Source organism: Coturnix japonica, chromosome 2 (genome assembly GCF_054131305.1).
Source record: "Coturnix japonica strain WE chromosome 2, WE-NBRP24, whole genome shotgun sequence".
In the NCBI taxonomy this organism is placed as follows: domain Eukaryota; kingdom Metazoa; phylum Chordata; class Aves; order Galliformes; family Phasianidae; genus Coturnix; species Coturnix japonica.
In genome coordinates this window covers 109091192-109116524 of record NC_140664.1, presented here as the reverse complement: position 1 = coordinate 109116524, position 25333 = coordinate 109091192, and the positions used below count along the sequence as shown (strand labels likewise).

Here is a 25333-nt window from a genome sequence, read left to right as displayed (position 1 = left end):
TGAAGAAATGCAGATGTGACATGCTCAACATCCCACACGGCTGTTTCACATCCCTGTGAGGTATCACACTTCCTTTCCTCTCCAGCCCGCTGGAGAAATGACAGTGTTGAACAGGAACACTGCTTTCTGTTTGAATTGCAGCTAATAGAAGGGTTTTTGTTTTGTTTTTTTTTTCTAATGCTGAATACTCCCCAACTTCTGGTTAATTCTAATTATTCTCCCATTTCTGCCTCAGCTGTAAGACTAATATGGTACTTCCTAGTGAGCCCCTGAAACCACAGCATGTACTTGGTTCCCTGTGCTCATATCCCTTTCAGTATGTTACTAAAATAAGTAGGGATGGGATCTGAACAGAGATGTAATAATTAAGGAACCAAGTGTTGCATTAAAAATGCCAGATTTACATTTGTTCAGGATATTACTAGCATTACTATACATTAAATAGCATAATTTGTATCCCCTTTTAAAATGCATTTTACTATGGCCATGGATTAAAGAATATGTTAAGATCCAGAAATCAATTCTTATCATTTCATTTCCAAGGCTCAGTTGCTGTGAGCAGCATGGATCTTTATTAAAGAGAAAAGAGCTCTGAATTAAATGGGTGGGTTGTGTTTTGTTTTGTTTTGTTTTGACTTTTTGTAGATAGTTTTACACGTCAAGTGTGGAGATCTGAAGTGTTCAGCAGAGTGTAAGGAGGTGTATAAATTACTGTTCGATTAGAGCAAAAGATATTGCTGAAAGGTACTTGTAATGAGATAATTGCGAGGGCCAAAGCTGTGCTGGCAGCAGCTCAGTTAAACATGTGGTTAACGACGTTATAGTAAGAAGAGGTATGTAAAATATTAAACTGTGCCAGCAGTAAATATTAATTTTATGTGACAGCAATAGTGTCTTACTGAGACTGATATGTGACATACAAAAGTCCTGTAATTATTTTAATATCTTTACTTACCCATGATTCTAATGACATGACAAAGATTTGAGGTGTTTGCTGAAACAGCACTGCTGTCATTTGCCATCAGTCAAACAAAACGTCATTCTAATTCACTTCACTGCTAAAGTCTGAGTATCTGCGCAGGGTATGTTCTTCCTGGGTTTTGTAATGAACCAAAATCAAAATGGCAGAGATTCTCTCGAAACATTTATTAGGAGATATAGAATGCAGAGAAGTATTTAAGTAGCGATTCTGCCATCAGAAGAAAGTGGTTTTATAAAAACAGAAGAGGAGTGTGACGTCAAAGAACCGTAGAAACATGAAGTTTGGAAGAGACCGCTGAGGTCATTGAGTCCAACCACCGACCCACCCCCACCATGCCCACTGACCACGTCCCTCAGTCCCACATCCCCACAGTTCATGAACACCTCCAGAGATGGTGACTGCACCACCTGCCTGGGCAGCCTGTGCCAACGCATCACCTCTCTTTCTGAGAAAATGTTTTTCCTAATATCCAACCTGAAATGACTTCATACCTTAAACTTAATTACAAGACAGATAAAACAAGTAGTGCCCCATGTAGCTGATTACTTAGTGCTTCTCATTACAAGCTTCTTCAATCACTAGAAGACACTGCCAAGTTTGAAGCCATTCAGGATGAGGATTTCCGTACCAGGTGCCTGCCCCAGGCTGGAGTATTTTGGAAAGCTCCTTCAAAAAATTTGGCCATTCCAGAAACAATATACCAGAACAAGTAAATTTCCTTGCCTAACGTTATCCCACCCCCCACATTTGTTGCTGGAACCTCTATTGCTTTTGGAGCAGGAACTTGAAGTGGTGCAGATTGGACCCCATTGTCCCAGGCCGTGCCTTTGATGTGCCTCTAAGATTTGCCCAAATTTGTCCCCCGTACAGAGCAGGTTCTCAAGTTACAGCTTGTCAGCGGGGCTGTGCTCAATGACTCCGCACACATTTCTGATTTGCTGAGTCCATTATGCTAATCTAAACCACCTTGATAGGAGCTGCTATTACAGAGCTGCTCAGTGCATTGCCGGCACGCCAACACGCCTCGGCTCAGCGGGAGGTGGCCGCTCTGCTGGCAGAGCCTTCCCTGCCATAGGGCACCCTGCAGCTTGCACCAGCAGCTCAGCAGCTACAGTCCCCTCTCTGAAGGCAGAACCAAACAGAGCTGTGCCTCGCGGTGCTGCTTCTTTACATCCCCATCCAGAGGTCAGTGCGGAGTAAGAAACCGGTTGGCTGAGGATAGAGAGAAGGCTGCCGGCAGATAAGGGGAGATCAGACGCAGGCAGGAGATGAACAGGAAGAGGGCAACAGGAGCTGCTGAGAAGTGCAACAGGAACTGGGCAGAGGGGGGGGAAGTGGCAATCTGTGCCATACAGTGCAGTGGATTTCAGCCGGAGAGGAACTGGAGCTCTGCCTGTGCTCAGCCCCCAGCACCCACAGCTCATTTCAGGAGTCAAGAACCTTCCTTTGGGACCAGAGAGTCATCTCAGGAACACAGCATCTCTCTACTTTGCAGTCAGCACAATTCAGCAAAACCACCTGTCATGAACACAGAGCAGAGTCAAGTCAGGAACTCTGACCCAGTGTACACTCAAAGCGTTACTTACTCTTGTAATCTGTGTACATGTCACTGAGAGGCTGCAATATGATTCATAAGAAAGCAATCTCAGTAGATTGGTAATATAAAACTGTGGCTTATACTTAGAATTATAGAATTGTAGAAGCATTTGTGTTGGAAGCGACCCTTAAAGGCCACCTAGTCCAACTCCTCTGCAGTAAACAGGGACACCTACAGCTAAATGTTAAGTGCTTGGTCCAGCCTGGCACTGAATGTCTCCAAGGATGAGGCTTCCACCATGCCTCTGGGCAATTTGTTCCAGTACCTCACCACTGTCACTGTGAAACACCTTTTCCTTATATCCAATCTAAATCTCCCTACTTTCAGTTTGAAATCATTTCCCCTTTTCCTGTCACAGCACTCTCTGCTAAAGTGTCTGTCCTTTCTTACAGCCCCCCCTTTAGATACTGAAAGACTGCGCTCAGGTCTCCCGAGAGCCTTCTCTTCTCTAGGCTGAACAGTTCCAGCTCTCTCAGCCTGTCCTTGTAGGGGAGGTGTTCCATCCCTTGGCACATTTTTGTGGCCCTTCTCTGGATGTGCTCCAACAGCTCTGCGTCTCTCCTGCACTGAGGACTCCACATCTGGACGCAGTACTCCAGGTGAGGTCTCACCAGCACTAGAGCAGAGGGGCAGGATCACCTCCCTCACCTTGCTGTCCGCGCTGCTTTCGATGCAGCTCAGGATACGGCTGGCTTTCTGAACTGCGAGGGCTCATTGCTGGCTCGTTTCCACCAGCACTCCCAGGTTCTTTTCAGCAGGGCTGCTCTCCATCCTTACATCCCCAGCACTATCACCCCGGGCACGGCACCTGAGTCCCGCTCTCTGTGCCCCCCATTCTCCGGAGCACGGAGCACCTCGGGGCCGCCCCATCCCGGCCGCGGGGTGGCGGACCCCTCCGCTGTCCCGGTGTGGGGCGGGGCCTCCGGGAGCTGTGACTCACCCCGTCCCGCCCCGTGCTGCTCTGTGCTGCTCTGTGCTGTGCTGTGCCGTGCTGTGCCGACGGAGGTGGGACCATCCGAGGCCGCACCCCCGCCCCCGCCCCACGCTCCCGGCAAACCCCCCCCTCCCTCCCTCCCTCCCGGCACGGACTGCAATGATTTAGAAGTTCAGGAATCCCACGTGACGTCACGGAGGGTGATGTAATGCTTCTCTAAATAGAACGTATTGTAACCTTCCCTCAGTCCAACGTGGTTCCTCCGGCCGCGCTGCCGGTCCCGTCCCCGCCGCGCCGCGCTGCGCCGGGCGGTAAGTTGCTAAAAACGCAGGGCTGCCCCGGGAAAGAGCTCGGAGCGGAGCGGCACGGAGCGAACGCTGCGGAGCTGGACAAGGGGCAGCCCCGAGCTTGGGGACGCGTCTCCCCGCCGCCGGGTGCCGCACGGGTCGGTGTCCGCCGCCGCCTCCGCTGATCCGCCGGGACGGTGCGGGGAGAGGAGCGTGAGCGGGTCCGGACGGGGCAGAGCTCGGGGAGGGCACGGCACGGAGCGGGATGCTGCGGGATGGGATGCCGTGCGATGGGATGGGGAAGGGGCGCGGGCAACGCCGCGCTCCCCGGTTGTGACAGCTTCCCCGTCGCTTCGCAAAGTTGCGGGAGAGTCGAGCTGCCGGGACTCGCAGCCCCTCCGGTGGGCTCAGAGCCCGCTGCACCGCTGCTGCCGGAGGGTCGGTGCCGCGCTGCTGCTCCGCTTGGGATGCGCTGTCCCCCCGCTGCAGCCTCCCGCAGCTGCCCTCTCTTCCCAGCGAAGTTTGCAGGACGCTCAGAGCTTCGGGAGTGTAAGGGGAATACTTGCTAAACTCTGCCTGCTCTATTATTTATGTCCCGGTACGGTGAGTGATCCTTCATCTCCGGGGCTCTCTCTCTTTGAGAGACGTCGTGCAGAGGCGGGGGTAAGGATAAAGGAACGTCCCTATGTTAAAGTCCAGAGAGATGTTTGGAGCGCGCTAAGCAGCCCGATGAGATTTCCCTCTTTTATCGGTGCTTAGCTAGGGGAAGTTCGAGAGGGAAGAGCGGGCTGCTGAGTGCGGACCGGCATCTCCGGGCTTCACTGCGAGGCTCCCAGAGCCCCCCAGCCCGGCGCCGTTCCCCGGCCCTTCCCCGTCCGAACAGAGCTCAGTGCGTCAGGGAACAGCGGCGGAGAAAAAGTTTATTGTAAGAAAGTGTCACGCAGAAATAAGCCAGAAACCGCGCAGAAAGAGAATTGGGAGTCGGAGGGTGAAGGCTGGATGCAAGCGCACCGCCTAAATCACGGGGACGGGGCGGGGGGGGAGATGTGGGGGGGTTGTTGGTGAAAGATGGTCGGCTTTCAGCAGAAGAGTGTCGTTGAAAGTCGTCGCTTTGGTATTTTGTAACTTTCATGCGGTGAATGCGGTTGCCGTTTTCAAAAGCTGGAAGTTCTTTAAGAGAAATGGCTGAGATCCTTATTTGTGACTCCTTAATCCCGAGGGGAGCTGCGCGGGTCGCAAAGCACAGGGGAGAAGTGTGATTAATGATCGGTGATTAGCGATAAGTGATTAGTGGTTTTATTCAAACTGTTACCTCTGACCAGAAGCACGCATCAGAGGATTAACGGGCTCTTTAGATAAATGCTCATTAGTGGAAGGGGGAAAGCAGAGATAATAGGCATGCACACAGGGACAACTTTCTAGGAAAATCAGTCCCGTCTCTGGCATAATAAGCTCTATTAGCAGAGGGGAGCTTTAATTTAAAAGTTGCTTTTATCTTGTAAATGAAAGATGGATGCAGAAGTTCGCCGCGCTATTATAGCCTAAATTTTCCCATATCCACTGGATGTGGATTATCTCAGTAGTGATACCTTATTAAAGGAAAAAAAAAAAAAAAAAAAAGAAAGAAAAAGAAAACACACCGTGCTAACCAATGGCATCTTTGAAAGCCGCAGCCCCGCATCCCGCGGCATCCATCCATCCACCCATCCATCCGTCCATCCATCCATCCGTCCATCCATCCACCCGTCCATCCATCCGTCCATCCATCCATCCCTCCCACGGGCGGAGCGAACTAGAGGGCGCAGCGCTGCTCTGGGTTCTGATCCCAGCAAGTAGCAGCTTGCGAGGTGTCCTTCAGCACTCACCACAAAGTTGGTTCCGTGCTGGGTTGGAGGCTAGACAGCGCTACAAGTTTGTAGTCACTTTTTCCACGTCGGTTAATCTGGGGAGTTAAAGGCTATTGGAAAAATTAGGCTCATTTACTTTCAGCCACGGGGAGCGAGGGAGAGGGGCAAACCCTGCAGCCTGGGACCTGACTCCTCACCGTGCTGTTTTCCCCCGCTTTAACGAAGCCCCGTTCTGATGGCCTTCCTTGCTGAAGCTTGAGAGCTCTTGGTAGTTTCCCCCCAGCTATCACTGTGAAGGGGGGTGGTTTTGTTTTTGTTTTATTTTTAAAGTCACTAAATAGAAAGAGCAGCTGGCGGTGGCTGAACAAAACGGCTTGGACCTGACTGTGCTCTGCAGATAATGGTAAGGAGTGTCTTTCTATGATAACTAACCAAGGATTTCTCCTTCATCTGTACTGTGCGTGGCTCGTGTAGAACCGGTGCCTGCTGCTGCCCACAGGCTTCGGGACATTTCTGCTTGTCCCATTTGCTTAAATGGGATTTGTGTTTGCTTGCATCTGCTGAGATCATAAAAGTTTCAAAACTTTAAATGAAACACTTGACTGAAGCAGGAAATAGAAATAATGAGTTTATGGCTTAAAAAAAAAAAAAAAAAGAAACTGCTGCAGTCTCCAGTTGCTACAGTTTTGATTGGAGACTCGCAGACCGATGCTTGAAATCAGAAGGTTTCATGAGAGCACATATAAAAGGCAATAAGCTCCGTTTGCCACTCTCGGATATTGGGTGGCACTCTTCCAGAAGTTCAAATTGTGGTATTTTTAAAGCTTTCTGCATTTTGGATGGTCAGAACCCTCTCCCTCTCGTGAAAGTAGTCACGTAGAGTTTAGCCTCAATGAATTGAACTTTACCTCTGCTAATTCAAGCTGAGTTATATAAAGGGAAGCAAACTTTGTATGTGGATGAATAGGAAAGATAGGAGCGATATTGTGCTTGCCGTTATATATATATTTATAATGCCATTTATCAGAACGACTTTCACAGGGAAAGAGCAGTACGTGCTTTTTCATTTGATCTTCACTTCCTCACTTTGAGAATGTCAAATACGCTGCAACCGCTCACATTTACCCCAGGCACTTTGGAGGGGTCTTCTGTAAGAGATTACTTCTGGCAGAGCTGGAGTTCGCTCTGGAGTTGATAAAGCAGAGGAAATCTCAGATTGCCTTCGGAAGGTAACTTTAAGTACTGAAACTTTTGGCTTTGTGTGGGCAGAGCCCTGCCTGCCATCAGTGAGTATCACGGAATGATTTGAGACTGACTTAGCAACCCGCCTGCTCTGTAAAAATCTGAGACCCCAACCAAGGCAGGAGGGTCTGCAGTATTAGAGGAGCTCCTGCAAGGGTGCTGTTGCTTCTAAAGTGGTTAATTTAATCAAAGACATTCTTAGCCTCAATCTTAGCCATCTCTTGTCTCTACTTTGTACCGTTAGCTAACTTCTGGGATTTTCTGTGAACCTGTTGCTTTCAGAACTTAGTCCTTTCCTTATATACTATTAGCCATCTTGAAAGAAAAATATTTCTGGACAAGATTTTTACAGCTTTAAGCATCTTTTAATTAAGGATGGTGTGATTTACACTTGGAGATAAGCAATACATTTTCTCAGGCCCCACAAATTCGGATTTTTCTTGCAACTTGTTATGGGAGAGCCATACTTGGTAGATGCAGCTGCTTGAATCACAGATACATGTGTAAAGCAACAGGTCTGGCAGTTCTGCTTCGTACATCCAAGCAGTTCTTCTGTTTTGGTGTTGGCATCCCATACTAACCAATTTAATAAGTATATATATATATATAATTAGGAGAGCTTATTTGGTGTAGTGTTTCATGCATAAACTCTCACTGCAACGAATGCATGTGAGTCCTAGTGGAAATATTTGCAGTGTTTATAGTTTCTGTCAGTCGTGGGCACTCAATGCTGATCAGGGAGCCTGGTGTGTTGCTGCCACTCTGCACCACCTCACAGCGATTCCTGTTGCTTTGCCCCCTCCATACCGCTGTTCACCCCTTGAAAAAGATGATTTATGAGTAAACTTCTTCAAATACCTCTCTGTTTGGGGGGCTTTGAAAAATGCTTGAAGTTTATCATGAAATTAATGCAACAGTTTGGAGTAAGAACTATGGGAACACTTTTGCTCTTTCTAAAAATTGCCTTACTGCGTTAAGTTGAAATTTTGATGGTGTAGTATTCTTTGATACAGACAAAACAATGATCTCAGACAGTATCTTACCGTGCTGCATTTGAACGTGAGCCATACTGCAGGAATAAATGCAGTAATCAGCTTTTGTAGACTGGACACATGAAAACAAATTGCTGCTATGGAGATACTTGTTGTTGTTGTTGTACTCAAAGAAACAATTTAAGTCATCTCAGGTGCACATAGCAAGCACACGCAACGTACACACGGCAATTATGTCAGGGGTGCAATAAAAGGACTTGTTGGAGCAGAAAGCTGTTGCGCCCCGTTGCATCCAGGAGCTGTTCTGCTGCTCCGCGCACTGTTTGCTCACGTCGTGCCTCAGGTTGAAGGGGCAACCCCCGTACTTTCAAATAATACTGTGCCTACTATATTACATTCATGTGTTATTTTACTCTGTAATTAAAACTGGGGAGAGTCAGCACTTCTTTTATTAGCTGCCACATGGGAAATGCAGCTGTTATTTGGCTTTCGAGAGTTTCGGAAGGGTTGCTTGCACTGCTTTGTAGGTTTCTAGATGGTGATATCGAATGCTATTTTATAAACACGGGGAGATTTTCCAAGGATTTTGCTGAAGGCTGTAGGATTTTCAAAGTAAAACACTGAAAGCTTACTACAATTTCCTTAGCTTAAAAGATGTTTTGCTTTTGGTTCTCGTTTCCATCCCCCCTTTTTTGAGAATTTGTTCCAGAAGTCAGTGCTGCACACAACTTCCAAATAGATGCCTCCGAATGTTGCAATTAGTGCTGTTTGTGTAGGTGTCCTGCTTTTTTAATCTGTCTTTTGAGGCAGTTGGTGTTGCCGTTGTGAGACCGTTCTCTATAAGGGGATGTGAAGGTGCGGGGTTCAGCCTTGATGCTGCACTCTGTGGGTGATGGAAAGGGCAACATCTTTAGAAGAAGGAGGGAAGAAGGAGATTCAAATTTAATTGGGGGAAAATACTACAAATCCTCTGCTGCCTCTGCCAGAACCGGGAGTCAGTGCTGCTTTTCTTTGGCTCTGAATGCTTTCATTACTCTTACTAGGGTTCCGAGAGCTCTGGTAATAACTCAGGATCTGGGCATTGTTTGGTCTCACCCTCAGCTTTCTGCCCCCATAAACTCTACAAATGGTTTCTATTGCCTTATTTTCATTTGCAGTGTTTTCCCAGAGGTTTTTCTTTACATGCCCCCTTCTCAGCTTCTCACCAAGGTCTCTGTCTTTGGGTGTCCCCGTCCCTGAACAGTCCCGCACGTGTTTGGAGGGCTCGCTCACCGTCTCAGCATATTTGTATCCTTTGGAGTTTTCTGTCCAAGAGTGTGCTGAGCTTAAGCCAGTTGAGCTCACTCCCTAAATCTAATACAATAACTATTAGAGAAATTTATTTAATTAGGGCAATTTTTTTTTTTCTTATTTGGAGGGAGAAATGACTTCTTTGCCCATTTCCTTTGTGGCCTTACGCCTTCAGTTACTCACTGCATGTAGCATAGCGTTGTTCAGAGCCATCTTTTCTGAGATGTTCACAAGTATCCAGGAGCTACTTTGCTGAAGGTGAGAATTTCCCTTGACCAGTGGTTCCTGGTTTTAAGTCATGAGTTATCTAAATGTAGGTAACATTACTTACCATTGATGCTCAACACAGGGGGCTCTGCAGCACAACAAACGCGATTGGAGATTGGGATTGGGATGCGTTGCATGGAGCGGCTACACCAGTAAGCATTAAATGGAGATGTTTTCATATCGCACTCTGTATGTATTTTTAATTTTATTGTGCTTTAAATCTTTCAGTTCTGGAGTGCAGAGTTGGCATGCTGGTTGCCCATGGAGTAGCACCTAGCCTAAGAAAGCAAAGCAGCCCTCCAAGGTACAGGTGATACTCTTACCAGGTTGCTCTGTTGTGCAGTGATACTGCAAACCAGCTGCCAGTAACTCAGTGTTGTGTGAACTAGTTTAACATTATTCCCAGTCCAAATATTCCTCTTATTTAACTTAAGAAAAACTTTGTATTTAATAGAAATAGTTGAGAATAGGAATAGAATAGGTGAGGAGCTTGCCTCACCTATTGTGAATACCAGACCCTGCCTCAAAGGTATTTACTTTCAAATGATTTTGGCCAGTGGGTTTAATCTTGGCCTGGTTTTGGTCAGATCAGTGAATAAGTTTGCCACTTTTAGGAGCCCGGCAGGAACTCCAAAGGTGCCCTGAGCATGTGATGGCAAAGCACCTGGAATGTGCTCACCCAAAAATGAGCACTGTTGATGTCAGAAATCTAGGAATGAGAACACCTCACTCATAGGAAACTTTTGTTCTTGGAATGGAAGTACATGTTAACCTGCAGAAACTGGAAGTTGAGCAATGGGGTATGGAAAATACAATCAATTGCTTTATTCAGGGCTGTCTTTTACTACCTGCTATTTAACTTCATTTCTCAGTGAATGTTTTAGAGTGAAGAGGTTTTTTTTTAAGGTTTTGTGAGCTTCTCAACCATCCTATTTTGTGGCTTAGAAATCAACAACTACAAGCAAAACATCTCCTCTTGCTGGTGATAATTTGTGCAGTTTTTCTTTTTAAGGTTGACAAGATCTGAATCCATAGAACTTTCCTTCATTTCCCAGGCAATATGCACAATAAGTGAAAAGAATAGATTTTGCAATTAAAGACAAGTTAAGGAACTTTCCTTCTTTTCTCACTTCTATATCCTTAAGTGTGTTGGTGTAGCACTTAAATGTTATCTTATGCCTGTTGTTAAATGAGGTCAGTGTTTGGGATTTTTTACTGGCTGTGCGATGGAAAGGTATTAAAAAAGGCAGTAAAGGAAAAAAATGAATGACGTAGGAACTTAAAGACTTTCTAAAGTCCTTGTACTGCCCTTTTAGTACCCAGTGCAAATGAAGCAGTATATGGTCTCAAGCACAGAAATGGGTAAAATTTGAGTAATTGCTGGTTTAACACAAGGAGTGAGAGAAAGCAGTAATTTAGCTGTTGTGATGTGAATATTTGAAAGACAAGTTTATCTAGACAAGTGAAAAAGATCAGAAGAGTTTGACTGGGTGAGGAGAATCAGACCCTTGTGGGTAAAAATAAATGATCACAGCAGAACCTAATTTTCTACTTACGCTGATACAGACCTGGTGCAGCTCTGCTAACGTGGAGTTATAGGCAGTTATGACACTCATTGAGAAGAAAATTAGATTCCTGGGGTCTATTCTGCATGCAGCCCATTGGCTGTGCGCTGTGCTGATCCCAGTACCAAGGCAGCGGTCTGACGTTATGGGCGGCTCTTTCCCCAGGATGAACGTGTTTGCAGCTCTCCTTGTCTTGCGGCCACTTTTCAGGGGGCAGGGGGGGATATTGAGAATTCTTATTTTGCTCTCAATTAATATTCCTTCCGTGCGCTCTCCTTCCTCTCACGAGCTTTATGTGTGGGTGCGCAGTCTGCACTCTCCATCATCTATCTGTCTGCGTCTCGCTGGCTGTGACAGTCACCGCTCCGGCCTTGGGCTTGCACAACACAAGGGAAAAGCCCACCAAGATTTCCAGTGAGACGTGGCACTGCTGAATTCCAGTGCTGATGGGCCTTTTCTCTCTTATTTGTGTTGCTGTCAATTGGGAGTAACACCTCAGCCTGTGGGATTTTATAGGCTTTTTTCTTTCTCTTTAAAAAAAGGAGAGTGGAGAGGGGGGGGTGGGGGTTTGGTGGAGAAATGGGAAGACAGAGAAGTGCCTTAGTTTTAAGAATGTTGGTAATAAGGCACAGGACACTTCAGCATCTGGCACTGTTCACAGCCTGCAAGCGAGGGCAGACAAAGTCTTTCCAAAATTGTGAAAAATCTTTTCACATCCTGAGCCATTCTGATTTTTTTAAAAGCTTCATCAAGTGGGAATTCTGACCAAGAAAAACACTGTAAAGAGTGGTAAACAGGCAGCATTGAGTGCACAACCCGCGCCTCTCCCCCCTCTCCCTCCCAAAGCCCTAATGGTATACACTTGCTTTCAATTTTCTTAATGTGACCCAGGATATATGGGGTCAGCTCTGAAACTTCTGAAATCAATACTGCTCCATTGACCCCACTGAAGCTGTGCAGGTGGGGTATGGCCCACCCTCATTTGATAAGGGCATGAGGCAGGCAGCATCTGCTTGTCACCTTTGTAAGAGGATGCAATAAAAAGTTTCGGGCCTTACAACTGGCTCTGGTGTGGAAAGGTTCTCTGCACCCTTAACAATCCAGAGGTTAATTTATAAAAAAATGAAACAAAACCACAACTATTATTTCATTGCCAAACATTTTTAAAAAGCACTATTTATGTAGGGCCTATATAAGCAGACATTGTTTTATGTTCCTTCTGCTGGCTTTGCACTTGACTAAACCATTATTCTCGGAGCGCTGCTGTGCTGAGATCATCAGCAATGATGGTGTGAAAACAAACAAGTTTTAGCAGGAGAAGTCACTATATAATTTGATAGGGACGGTGTTGGCATCAAAACATCTACATTTATTTTATCTCTAGTCAAAGCAGAATAAAAATCAGATGGGGAGTAGAAAAAATTCTTAGCTCGAAGGAAGGAAAGGGGATTGCAACTGATTCAGCAAGGTGCCGTGTCAGTTCAAATGAGGACCTTCCTTAACCTCCGTTGATGTCAATGGGCACTGAGGGCAACTGGGGACTGGTGGCATCAGGTCCTTTTTCTCTTAGGTTTAGAGAGACTGCTGAGATGAAACTCAATTCCTTGTTAATTCAAACTCTAGCAAGTTCTTGGGGGAAAAGAAAGCTTTATTTGTTAGACACTGAGGTACTCTCCATCTCTTCAACAGGGCAATAAAAAAGTGCGTGCTTTAATTGTGAAGCCTTCAAGGTGTCCTTCAGCACAACAAGCATCAAGAGCTGATATTCTGCATGTACCTTAAAGATGCAAAAATGGTGCTTTGGAGGGAAACGTTTCTGGCTTCCGTTATGTTATGGAAAATAAGGACACAGATGACTATTTTGTACAATTGAAAGTCATCTTTAATGTCGTCAAGGATGATTTTACAGTCCCCAATGTAAATTAAACAGCTTTGTGAGTAATGACTACAGTTACATGTAGTCATATAGGTGTTGGGAAAAGTAAATGCACATATTCTCTCCCTTTTTTCCTTCCTCAGTAATGTTCTTTTTTATTATTATTATTTTTATAATATAAACACTTGAAGTCAATGAATCCCAGATGAGTCACTGAACTTACTAACATCCAAAAATTTAGGGGTTCCAGATATTTCATTTTACTGCAGTACTGTGGCCATACGCTTGAACCTCTTACAGGATTATCTAAATTGAGTGAGGCTTGCAGGATACACACTGAAACACTATGAAAGTGTTGCTCCCTCTGTAGCAGTTAGGCTGCTATGTTCTGTATTTCCTCTTCTGCATTGTTTGATTCTATATGTTTTTTTCCTTGCCAAAGAGCTAGCATCCCGAATTATGAGGGTAGCCTATTTCTAGGCTGTCAGTCTTCCAGTTTTCTGTTCAGTTTTTAGTCCATGCACTGTCAGCCAAATGCTTTTCAGCAGACTCAAAGTTTTTAGGGCCAGAATAAGACGAGGAGAAATATTTTGAGCATTGTAATTAATGCCAAATTAATTTATAATGAGGACAGTAAGAGATACAATGACTGTCTTATGAAATGAGTCATGAAAATAGATTTTTTGTTTGTTTTCAGATTTGAATTTTCTAAGTTGGCTTCAGATAGCTTAAATATAGTGAGTATGGCTTGTGATGAAGTGTGGTTTTGGCACGCTGCATATCATGAGGTAAAAAGGATGATCCTTTTGGTGCCCACTGAAATTCTGCTTCCTTGTCCACCTGAAGACCACTTCTGCTTAGACTATGGTATGTGTAAGATGGCCTCCAGGGTGTAAGGTGCTGAGAGAACCTCCTCTCTCTTGCCAAGCCCCAGATTAAACACAGAGGAGATTTCTTCCTGTCTGTGCAGAAGAGGTTGGGCTGCACAGTTACTGTAGCCCCATCTCATCCTGAGTTAAAGCCAGCAGCAGATGCCAAAGATAAGGTCAGTGCCTTGTGGATGGGAAGGAGTAGAAGCTCAGTGAATAGTTTTCTTGGTTATGCTGCTGTCTTAGGTTTTTAGGGTCTTCTATTTTAACAACTTTAGAGGAAAAGTGGGTGTCTGAAGTGGAAAGGTATTATTGGGAATTAGCATCTGGTGGAAATTCTGCTAAGAGGTTAGATTTATTTGAATATTCAAAAAATGGATCAAAATGGCAATAAAGGAGCAATTTACATTTTGTAGGTATTATATTTTATTGTTCTGTAAGTTAGTCTCTTAATTTTTATCATGAGGTGTCTAAGTCTTTTGGAGAAGAAACTCTTAGTTATTCTTAAGTGTGAAATTGCATTTCTTGCAGCTTTTCTTGAATCAAGTGAATTATTTAATCTCCATGCGATGGCTCTTTAACATGTCTTTTCAAGTGTGCTTTTTGGTGGCTTGATGGTATGTAGAACATTTCCTTCCTGTACTCCAGCATTTCTAACCAAAATCTGAGTATATTTGAAACCTTAGCTTATTCACACTTCCTAATCATAATCCCCTTGGTTTCCTTGTCAGCACCTTTTTGTGGTATTTCTCTGGACACCTCTATCTAATATCTCCAGAGGTTATTCTACAGAGTAACCTTTGACAAGATCTATTACTTACTACTTACTGCTTTTAACAAGGTGAAAAGAGGTCAGCCCCTGTAAAGGCAGGCATTATTAGAAGGCTGCTGTGGAGTCCCACAGTGGCTTGTCCATCTCTTCTGGCAGCACTGTCTGCAAATCAGCTTAGGAACCTCCTCTAAAGCATGAGGAAAACACATTTATGGTTGGATATGAGCATATGAAGATAAGGTATGTCCTTGGGAAAGCAGTTACCACAGGCATTACAGAGCTCCAGGCTGTTCCTCTGTCAAGGTCACTGACTACTGTTGGACCCTCTGGAATCTGAAAGAGTTCTGCTGTCAGCTTCAAGTGTAACAGGATTTAAGGCTATTAGTTTTGTGTGATCCATTTAATTGAGCCTCATGACCGATGCTAATGACTTTTTGCTGCTGGAAGAGGTGAATTGGTTATTTGGTTACATGTCTTGCTAGAAGTTGGAGTTTGTCTATTTCTGTACCCAAATTTAGATGCAAAATCTACCTCTTAATGACTGGGGAGGGTTGGGAGGGAAGATTGCAAAATCTCACATTGTCAAGAGAGTAACTGTAAGATCCTTTCAGTTGACACAGAAAAACTTAGAAATCGGAGAAAATACATTTTCTCCCAAATTAATTAATAAAAGCTGATAAATAGTGCAGGAGAGTTTAGACAGATTCAAATGTATTTAAAATAGCATTTAAAAAAATGGCTTCTTGATTTCTCTGTATGTGCTTATTTACAAATGAATGAGAAATCTTCCTAGGGTGCCTTGAAATATCTTAGTCTGGCATTCCTTGTCAATGAAGGGAGGTGATTTTTTAAGGTGGGTCTGTCATTTGCTTACCGTAGCTTACTTCTTCATGATTTCTGTACATGCAGAACCTACAAAAATTGCTAGTGTACCTTTTGGATGCAAACAGACAACCACGACAAAAAAAGGGCCAAAAAAACCTTATCAGAGGCTTAACAGTAAATCGTAAAGATTTTTCCTCTCACCTCAAACACTGAAGGCCAGACTAACTTGTTGCTAACACAGCTTTCACTTTCTATCCAGAGTCGAACGATTAATCACATGCAGTCAGTGACTGGAGTGCTCTGTCTGGGGTAGCATTTAAATTTGATTTACGTAATGGGAACTGATTGCCACATGACTCATGTATGAGTATGGCTGGGGCTGAGCCCTCTGCAGAAAGTAGGCATGATAACTGTCCTGAGAGTGTCCAAAGGTGCACATTGTATGCAAGATGTAGAAGATATTTCCTTGGCATGTTAGAATTCCTTATGTTCTGTTTGTTTCCCATATCAGCAACCTCCCAAAAGTTTGTTCACTAAGAACTTATATATGGGAGTGTCTTAGCATGTTCCCTTTTGCCCAGCTCACCCTTTAACTTTCAGTATACTGGCAAAGAGGCAAGTTAGAGCTGGGTCTCACGGCCATAGGGTGGGATCTGCTTTTCTCTCAAGGCCTTCTGGTTTTGTGGAGGTCTTTGAGAGTGCTACCAAAGTACAAAGGATTTACTTTCCTCTCTTTACCCTGTTATGTATCTGATCTAACATACAGTTGATGAATGACGTCTGATTCACAATCTGACAGAGCGTATATGTGCTTCCTTTGTTTATTTTCCCATAAACTGTCCATAAGCTGCTCATCTTTGTAAAACTGTGCATTGGCTTAACGGAGAGTTCCATGTAGAATTTTGCAGACTAAAAGGATGCAGAGGCTGTAGTGTGTCAGTGTCTCACACCAAAAGGGGACACACTTTCTCTTTCTCCTCACTTCTGCTTTCATGCTTCCTTTTATTCAAGATTTTCAAATACTAACAGTGTAAGAAATGGTAGATGCAAGAGTGTAGAAAATGGGTAAATTATCCCTGAAAAACAAGTTCTAGTTGGCGCTTGTAGCAGGGCATCTGCAAAGCCTCTCCTCTGTACCACCAAACTCCTGGTTAGGCGTAGAGGGCTCTGAAGCTGTAAATACAAAGGGAGTGAGTGCTTGGAGCAGTAGTTAAAGGTCAAAGAAATTTAGGAAAGCTCAACAAGTCCTTATGGGTGTGGTGGCTGAGTAGAAAAAGATTTTGACTGTTAAATTTTATTTGTGTATAGTCTGACTGAGAATACAGCTCAATTGAAATGTACTTCAGATTTTCTGAGGTACCCACTTGAGGGTCCGCTCTATGCTGATGAAAAATCCATCTACAAATCTGCCCCCAGTTGAGAAACTCACAGGTGCCCAACCCCCCTTCTGTGTTGAGAAAACAAACAAACAAAAGGAACAACCAACAGTTCCAGGGCTTTCGGTCCAAAATCTTTGCTTTCATTTTGTTTTGAAACTTGGAAACGAGAGGCCTGCTTGGCCCAGCTACCATGGATATGGTGTTTTCATAGAATTCTTTGGGTTAGAAAAGACCTCTGTGATCACCTTAGTCCAACTGTAACCCATCCCCTCCACACCCACTGAGCACGTGAGGCACCCTCAGTGCCTCATCTCCATGTTTCTTGAACACCTCCAGGGATGGGCACTCCACCACCTCCCTGGGCAGCCTGTGCCACTGCATCACCACTCTTTCTGACAAGAATCCCCCCTTAATATCCAACCTGAATCTCCCCTGAGGCAACTGAAGGCCATTACCTCTTACCCTATCTTTGCTACCTGGGAGAAGAGGCTGACCGCCACTGCTCTACAACCTCCTTTCAGGCAGCCATAGAGAGGAATAAGGTCTCCCCTGAGCATCCCCTTCTCCAGACCGAACAATCCGAATTTGCTCAGCTGCTCCTCATAAGATCTGTGCTCCAGACCCTTCACAGCTTCGTTGCCATTCTCTGGACACGAGTGGTGGCTGAGGGTGTGCTCTGTTTGCATCTGCTAGAGCTGAGACCTGTGGCCTGTGAGGAGTTTAGGCTTCTTACCAGAACCTGGGCCATGCTGGCTCATCCCACCTATGTGAATCCTGCTGAGGAGACCCGTGAGTGCACCTGCCTTCCAGTCACTGTGCTGGGTAGGGAGGAGGCAACTCTCCTGCCCTAGCAGGATTCACTCATCTTCTCCTATTCCTTTTCCTCTTCAAATGTAGATATTCCCTCTGGAGCATCATGGTACCAGGCCTCTATGAGGAAAGGCAGTCATGACTCCCACACAGCAGGGAATGTTCTCAGCAAATGGTCTGCCTGGGCACCCTGCATGAACACGAGCAGTGGCACGCATGTAAGGAAATCCCCCGAGTTCAGAGTCATCAAAATGACATGTAAACAGGGTTCTGTGGTGTTTCTAACAGGAAACATCATGTATCAGAGCAAGAGGGCTATCTGCGTGTTTCAGTAGTGGGAGTTGAGGTAGGTGAAGAGAAAAAACTGACATAGGGGATGTGGAAGAGGGGTGGAAGCACAGGAGGGTGCTATTTCCCATCAGTAATTGCAAAGCAAATGGAAAATGTTCATTCAGGTGAACCTGTTAAGTCAGTGAGGGTGATTTTCATTCAAAAAACGAATTCTTTTCTGGCTGCAGGTGCTGCTGCACCATTTGTGATCCAATACCACTTTTTACATCGTGTTTTTGCCTATTAGAGCAAATTTTCTTTCAAGATGATGGCATGCTTTGTGTGTGTGTGTGTGTTTCACCTGGTTGCAGACTGAGGGTGATTTCTGATGGTATAAATACTTTGGGTTGGGTGGTTCTGCTGTGCCAGAGGGAGGAAGAGCAACCTGGCAGTGGATCAGCCTGGTATTAAGGCAGATTGTTGCTGTTCCTGCTGCTGCGTGGGGCCTCTGTTCCAAGGCACTTGTCCTTCCTGCATTTCCAAAGGCTTGGGAAAATACTCTTGTGAAAAACTAAACACGGTGGGTAGTGAAGTCTAAAATTGTTTGTGCGAATCACATCAGTTGGAAAATGATCATCACTCAGCAACTGTTACCAGCAAATCAAGGCAGCAGCGTGTGTTGGTGCTGAGGACCGGGTTCCTCTCCAGCAGATTTGCATGGGCTCCTGCTCCGTGCTCTGCACCTAAGCAATCCAAGTGCTTCTTCTTTTCCCCTGGGGAAGCGCTTTTTCTCTCAGCTGTGTAATTTGCATAAGGAAATTAAGACGTAATTTGCTGCAGTTTATCCAGAAGAAGTCGAGGTTAGTTGTCTTTGCACCTAACAAGTGGCTGCAGCAACATGCACTTACTTACCCGTGGCAGCTCCCTATTACCTCTCGCAAGTTCCTTGAGATGAAGATTGGAAACCCGTGGGGTTCTTCGCCGTGCTCCCCTCCCCGTTCCTCCCTGCATCCCGCCCGCATCCCTCTGCCGTGCGTACGGCTCTCGCTCGCCGCGCACTCACCAGCAGAGGCTGCTGCCAGCCCGTGCTTGGGGGCTTGAGCTGCCATGGGGCACTGCGAGCAGTGCGACGTTTGTGGCCGTCGTGTTACTTCTGTGGCAGCACACTGTGTTCCAAGTAACTCAGCGTTATAGGTTTAAGTGATTATTTCCTACCGACTTGCCAGAGCTCTGGTTTTTCCCAGGAGTGCCTCCGTGTGCAATCAGCAAGAGTCAGGCCCTGGGCTGTTCCCTCAGCATGGCAGTAAGTTATCCCTAAAGCTTAAGGAGATGCTCCTGAATTCTGCTGACTGTCAGTGCGAGGCTTCGTGTCCAATAACACTGATTTATTTATGTATAGCTTTTGTGCCTTTTAAGAGCATACTGTCTGCTTAAACTGTGTTTATGCTATGTAAGAAGTCAGCGTTTTACAGGTGAGCTGTGGAGATATGATAGCCCAACTTACCCTCTCAGTGATACCTGTTTGGGAATAATTTGCTAATTGCTGCTTTGAGGTTGATTCTTCTGTTTTTCAAATGCGTGGTTAATATTAGGCACTAACTTACTGAATCGCTGCCCACTGTAATGCAGCAGCAATACCTGGTAATTACCTGCTATAGTTACCCCATCCCGCCTGCAGGACTGGGGGACGGGGTGTGGAATGGAGGAGGTTGGATTCTTTGCTGGTGTAAAGCCGTGCCAAGAGGCTGCAGTCTGTAAATCCATCGCCCACTTGCCCTGTGCTGAAAGCCTCTCGCAGCAGGAGCTCTGGCGTGGTGCAGCCCTGGCATCCCACAAACAGGGCTTGTCAGAGTCAGCGGTGCCACTGTTTGCACAACTGCAGCTCTGAAGCATGTAACAGATACCTTTTAGTCTAATTACAATTTTTACAGCTGGCCCATGCTGAAAATGATTGAAAATTTTTCCTAATGAGATAAGGGGAGTTAAATTTGTTTTTGCAAAATAGTTCTGCATGTTTTATTACTAAGTGCAGCTCAAGCCAGCATATGTATTCGACATTCTAGCAGGCTGTACATACATATGCGGCTATGTACCTCTGCTAATGTTGTTTTCTTAGTGTACATGGAAATTTCACAGCTTGGGCTGTGAGGCTTCAAAGGGGAATGGGGCACAGGAGCAAAGAATGAAGGCACAGTGCAGGGTGCACCCCACTCACACTGTGCTCAGCTGCTGCAGGCCACAGTCCTGGGCAGGAGCATGTAAACAGTTGTATGTAAATCTATGTGAAAACAGGTAGAGCAGTATGTACAGGAGAGCAGCAATTGCAGTGTTTGCCATTAATTTCCCAGTAGTTTTATGATGGTATCACACTTGGCTCTGCAAAGGGACAGAAAACCTGTTATACAGCTCATCCTTTTCTGTACAGGATGTACCACTAGGTAATGAGAAGGATGTTCTTGCAGTGGAGAGGCAGTGGTTACTACAGTGCATGTGAGTATTGTACTTCATGTGCAATGTTCTGTGTATTAACAGGAATGAACACTGCTGCTCCTCGTGCCTGTGGGTACTTTAAAGCTGGCATCTCACAGCCACCTTTGCCTAACCCTAACTCCCCCCATGCATTCTGGTGATTAATGGAGTAAAAGCATCTCATCACTGATGCATAGCAAATCTGGAACGATGGCTATACACTCTACCCAATAGAGTTTGGGTGTTTCTTGGAGGTTTTGGATTTCTTTGGATTTAGCCTTGAGTCCCCATGTCTAAAGCAGGAAGTCACATTGCTTTTCCATTTCAGCTTACCAGTTTTTGACCTCCTGCTCTACTTTTGTATAAGAATAACTGAAACCAGTTCTTACAGTGCTGAAATGCCTGTTGCTTAACATCTTCAGCAGTGAGAGCAACACTGAGATTGTGAGTCCATTCTTGTGTCAGGTTCAATTTACAGTGAGGATGGCTGGTGCCCCGGGGGTTTATATTTGGTAGCTAATTATGCAGCAATGTCTCAGACTTACTTTTGTCAGCCTAGACAAGTATGCCCCAGATACATCTTGGTAGTATTGCCTCTATTGGTGCTAATGGCTTTCGACCTCTTCATTGTTTCTTTTTTTCCTCTCAGCTTTTTTGAATCAGCGTACGTCCTCTGATTTATTATAATTTCCTTATTTTTTCTTTTCTGATCTAGTTTCTGCAGGTATGATGCCTTTTTGCAGGGTTTCTGGATTCAATCATTCTACTAAAACATGAGAAGCTCTTCATTTCAGTTTGGTTGTACTTATCTCTACCGTATTTTCTAAGTGTCCTTGTCTTTGAAACTTAACCTATATATTCAGTCAGAGCTCTGGGTGACCCACAGTGGCTGTTCATCCTCAGGGTATGAGATGAAGGAGCCACGGTGTTGTGTTGCATTCAGATCCATGTCTCCCTCTGCCCCAGTACCCAGAGGTGGGTGGTACTGCTCTGAGTCATCTGCTATAAATTCCAAATGATAACATCTTCTGCTTCACGATGCTCTTATTGGCAGCATCGTGCATCACCAGTGCTTGGTCACATTTCTCCAGTCTAATATTGCTGCTCATCACGATTGTGGAGATCATATTGCAGCTGGCTCTGCAATCCAGCTGGAATCCAGCTAGCTGTTTGATCCAGTGACACGGTTATGGATATGGCTGATAGTTTTCCTGTATAGCATTAGTACGTGGACAGTCTTTGCTTAAGTTACGTGCTGTAATTTGTCCTCCTATAGGAAATTTTTCTGTCCTCAATCACTGTCAGTACAACTCCCTGTGCTCTGCTCTTGCCACCCACCCTGGGATTACTGCAGCATTAGTATAATAAGCAGTTCTGTTTCCCACAGTTGTCCTTAGTCTGTGTGTTTTTTTCTTTCCATCTTTCCTGATGCTTCCCAGATCCTGTGCATAGGATCAGGGTGCCAGCAAGCTCAGTCTGTCTTTGTTTTGTCCCCCTAAATTCTTCAGACGTGTCTCTACGTACTCCATCTTCACTAGAATTTGTCATTGCTTTCATCCTTTCCCAGTATAATTCAGCTGCCTGTGTTGTTTGCAGATATTTAGCTTGGGTTATATTTGTTTCTCTCTATTGATTGTTCCACGAGTGGTCTTGCCCTGATTAATCATTTTTCTCTTTCTAAACTTGAAGAGGGTGGAAGCAGTCCTAGTTCAAGCATCTACTTGTACTATATAAACATCTCATGGCATAAGGTTAAATGTTTTTTGGCTTTTTTTTCTAAAGTATCATTTTTTGGGGGGGATCACAGAACTCACTGTGAACATCTCATCACCTTTTCCAACATTTCCAGGATATTTAGAACAATTTTCTCATTTGATATTTGTTCATTTCTTCCCTATATTCTTCACCATAGGGCTGAGAAAGCGATGGGACAATAAAGTAAATGACCTTCTAAATTACACTGCCCATGCTTAGGAGCAAAACCTGAATCTGTACAAAGGTCTAATTTTTTTTCTGTTAAGTCTGTATCCCTCGAAGCTGCCAATACTTTCTGGTTGTAAATGCTGGTTTTCAGCTCCATCCCTTTCAACTGCCCCACTAGTCTGGTTGCTGCCAAGTTTTTCATGTGTTGGGCCATGGTTATTAATGCCAGAGGACTGTATTAAAAAAATCAAGCTTGTTAAAAATTTAAAATAGACTGCTGCTTTTGGTAATGCAAAATGCTACATTATGATTCTCCAGCTTTGTAAATACGTGGACGATTTTGATAAAGTCAGTGGGAGTCAATGGTTCTTCATTTTCTGGCCTATAGGTTCATACCTCTGTGCTGTCCGTGCGCTGATGCAGGGATACTGCAGTGATTTCACACAGGGAGAATCAGGTCTGCGTGACTTGTGATGAGCCACACCAGTGCAGGCCTGGCTGTGGCAGAGCTACTCAGGTTTTGGAGCTCTGTTTCTTGGTGCTCTGATTTCTACAGGAATAAGTTTGATGTTGTGCAAAGTTTCAAGTTGGTGTTTTGCTACCCCTACCTGTTCAGATCTCATAGGAACCTGGAGTTTCTGGGAAATGCAGTGCAGGCAGACAATAGCATGGCTTCTCTGGAGTCAGCTTTGGTCCACTCAGGCAACTTCCACCCATGATGGACCCCAGGTCATGCTTCCACCGTTCCTGGCTATGGTGTTTCTCCGCCTGAATCACAGTTAATCCTCTGAATCTGGTTAAACCTCCCATGAATAACTGAGAGTGCCTGTGTGTGCTGAAACATCAGCATGCCGTCGAGTGCTTTGATGAACTGGGGCACTAGTGATTGCTGAGAGTGGGGGACTGAACCAGGATTCTTGGGACTTCAGAGGCAAGTGACCAGCTTAAATCTGATTTACAGGAGCAGATGTGCAAGTCCTGCATCTTGCAACCCCCTTAGTTATGCTGTTAGCTTGGGAAGACAAAGGTACCAACAATACTATTGTTCTTTCTGTTAACTTCTCCCCCCTCCCCCCCCACCCCTTTCTTTAAACTTTGAAACCTGTCTATCTCATTGGTATCTTCTGTGAACACAAGAGTTTGTGGTTCATCGTTTGTTGTTTAGCTTGTCCTGATACTGACGCCATCCCCTATCAGTAGAACAGAGATATTACCACCTTCATGCCTTCCTGATGCCTGAAGGGAGCTCTCTGCAACTGAAAAGTGCTTATTGTTATTGCAGCATGATTTTACTGTGGGTAAAGTTTTTAATTTTTCCAAATGATTTCCAAACTCACATTTCTCCTGTATTTGCCAAATCTTGAGACTCATTCCAGGTTCAGAGCCAATGACATTATCTCTGCTAGTCAGAACTTGCTTGGAAAGGTGATTTCTTCCATGTTGGCCTACACTCTGTCATGGCATCGAACTCATGGAACACCTTGGCCCCATCTCTGAGCCCCATTTCAAACACATTTGTGCCAAAGGAAGGAAAGTAATTGGCTAAAAGCAAGCAATTATAGTATCTTTAAAAAGAAAAAAAAAGTTATTATGTTAATTTTCCTTGAGGGATTTCTCCTTGGATTGTTCTGAAACTTAGTAAAAAAAAAATCGTGGTTCAAAAGCTCATTCACTGCTTATGAAGGGATTGGCACTTTGCTTATAGTTATTATTATTTTTTCCCTCTTTTTCGTGACTAACAGTAATTTTAAATATTAAAGACAAATGAAGAAAATATTCCCTTGTTTTAGAGGATATATTTCCGGGGAGAAACCAGGCCAGGAGTGGCTTTTAGACTTCTAAATCTGTTTTATGTGGTGTATAAGAGATCGCTGTCATCACCCAGACGCAGGAAATACCAGTGCTAGACTTAAGGGGGACAAAGTAAACTCGACAATGGACTGAAAAGAAAAATAAACAATCAACCAACCATTTTTATAGCTTGTTTTTTTCTCCTGCCTTAACAGTAACATTCACCTTCACTTACCAGAGTTCTGTGAAACATCTGTATCAAGCCTTAAACTTGCTTGACCTTAGTTGAGGTTCAAGGTTCAATATATTCCATGTGCATGGATGATTTTACAAATCCATGAGAGCTCCAACTCTATGCAAGCCCTTTTTCCCTGTCTCAGTATTGGCCTCTTTCTTGCTAAACAAATCCAAGGACAACTTTCTTTCTCTTTCTTTCTCCAAAGACTGCTGCAGGGATGCCCTCGGGGCTTGCAGGGTGTTACAGAGTTTAAGAATAAAGAAGGAAAGTTACCTTGGAGGATGATGTCGACCTACCATAACTGCTTCCCCAGATGGAGTCTTTCATAACTTGAAGAATGATATGTAAAGGGCTCATTTTGCTAAGTCTTCTAAAACAAATGGCTCAGCATTTGTATAATTTTAAAATCTGTGCTTCTTATCTCATTTGTATAATCAGGACAGATCTCTAAATGGCTCTGAACAAGTGAGTCTCAGTGCTGGATGATTTCTCTCTTCCAGCTGCCTGGCTGTGTTTCTTCTCAGGGCTCCTGCAGGTTACTTTAAAGCCACGTAACAAATATTTGCATGCATAGAGTACAAAATGTGGGACAAATGTGGAAGGGTCCTACAGAACCTCGTGGCAGCCAAACAAGGCTGGAAATAGGAATTGTTATACATTTGTTATGACTTCCCAGCACAAGTTATATTGATGACATTATCATGTAGATATACTTAAAAGTAATTTCTGTCTGCTGTAAATTAAGAGCAAAAGCTCACAAGCTCTGTTGCTATCTGGAGTGATGTCTTTTGCAGCAATTATCTGACAGGAAAGCTGCAGGGTGAGAAAGCAGTCCTTGTTCTCTGTGGTTCATGCAGTCTCTGTGCTGGATTGCCCCTGTAGGCACCTCGGGATCCTGCATTGCAGCCGTGCCCGTGAGAGGAAGGTCTGCTTGCACTCCTCTGGAGGGCTGCTCTTACTTGATCAGGCAGGTCACCGTGAGCTCTGAGAAGCATTCCTTTCCCCTTGGATGGTGCAGGATATTTCCTCTTGCTAATTCTAGCCAGTCCCGGAGGCTGGAAGTGCCAAGAGAACGCAAGTGCAGATATTGGAGCCAGCTTTCTACTCC

At 44.7% G+C, this 25333-nt stretch overlaps 1 protein-coding gene and 1 long non-coding RNA gene across 5 annotated transcripts in view; one reads left to right on the top strand and one right to left on the bottom strand.

Annotated features, from left to right (window-relative positions):
- Window positions 1-1126: 1126 nt before the first annotated feature.
- On the bottom strand, window positions 1127-3542 carry LOC146762115 (uncharacterized). The gene is made up of 2 exons (XR_014942969.1): window positions 3228-3542; window positions 1127-2500 (listed from the first exon to the last, which is right to left on the bottom strand). It is a non-coding gene; the product is annotated as an uncharacterized LOC146762115 (long non-coding RNA).
- A 149-nt stretch (window positions 3543-3691) lies between these two features.
- CREB5 (cAMP responsive element binding protein 5) overlaps window positions 3692-25333 on the top strand; it is a 241291-nt gene continuing 219649 nt past the window's right edge. For 3 of the 4 annotated variants that reach the window (XR_014943626.1, XR_014943625.1, XM_085540547.1), the window contains exon 1: window positions 4856-6050. Coding sequence is in view for 1 of the 4 variants with exons in the window: in XM_085540547.1 (XP_085396673.1) it covers window positions 6048-6050 (3 nt within the window). In the remaining 3 variants the exon portion in view is untranslated. Of the gene's footprint in view, window positions 3825-4855; window positions 6051-25333 lie in introns of those variants that run through there. The other variant, XM_015853850.2, reaches the window with a different exon arrangement.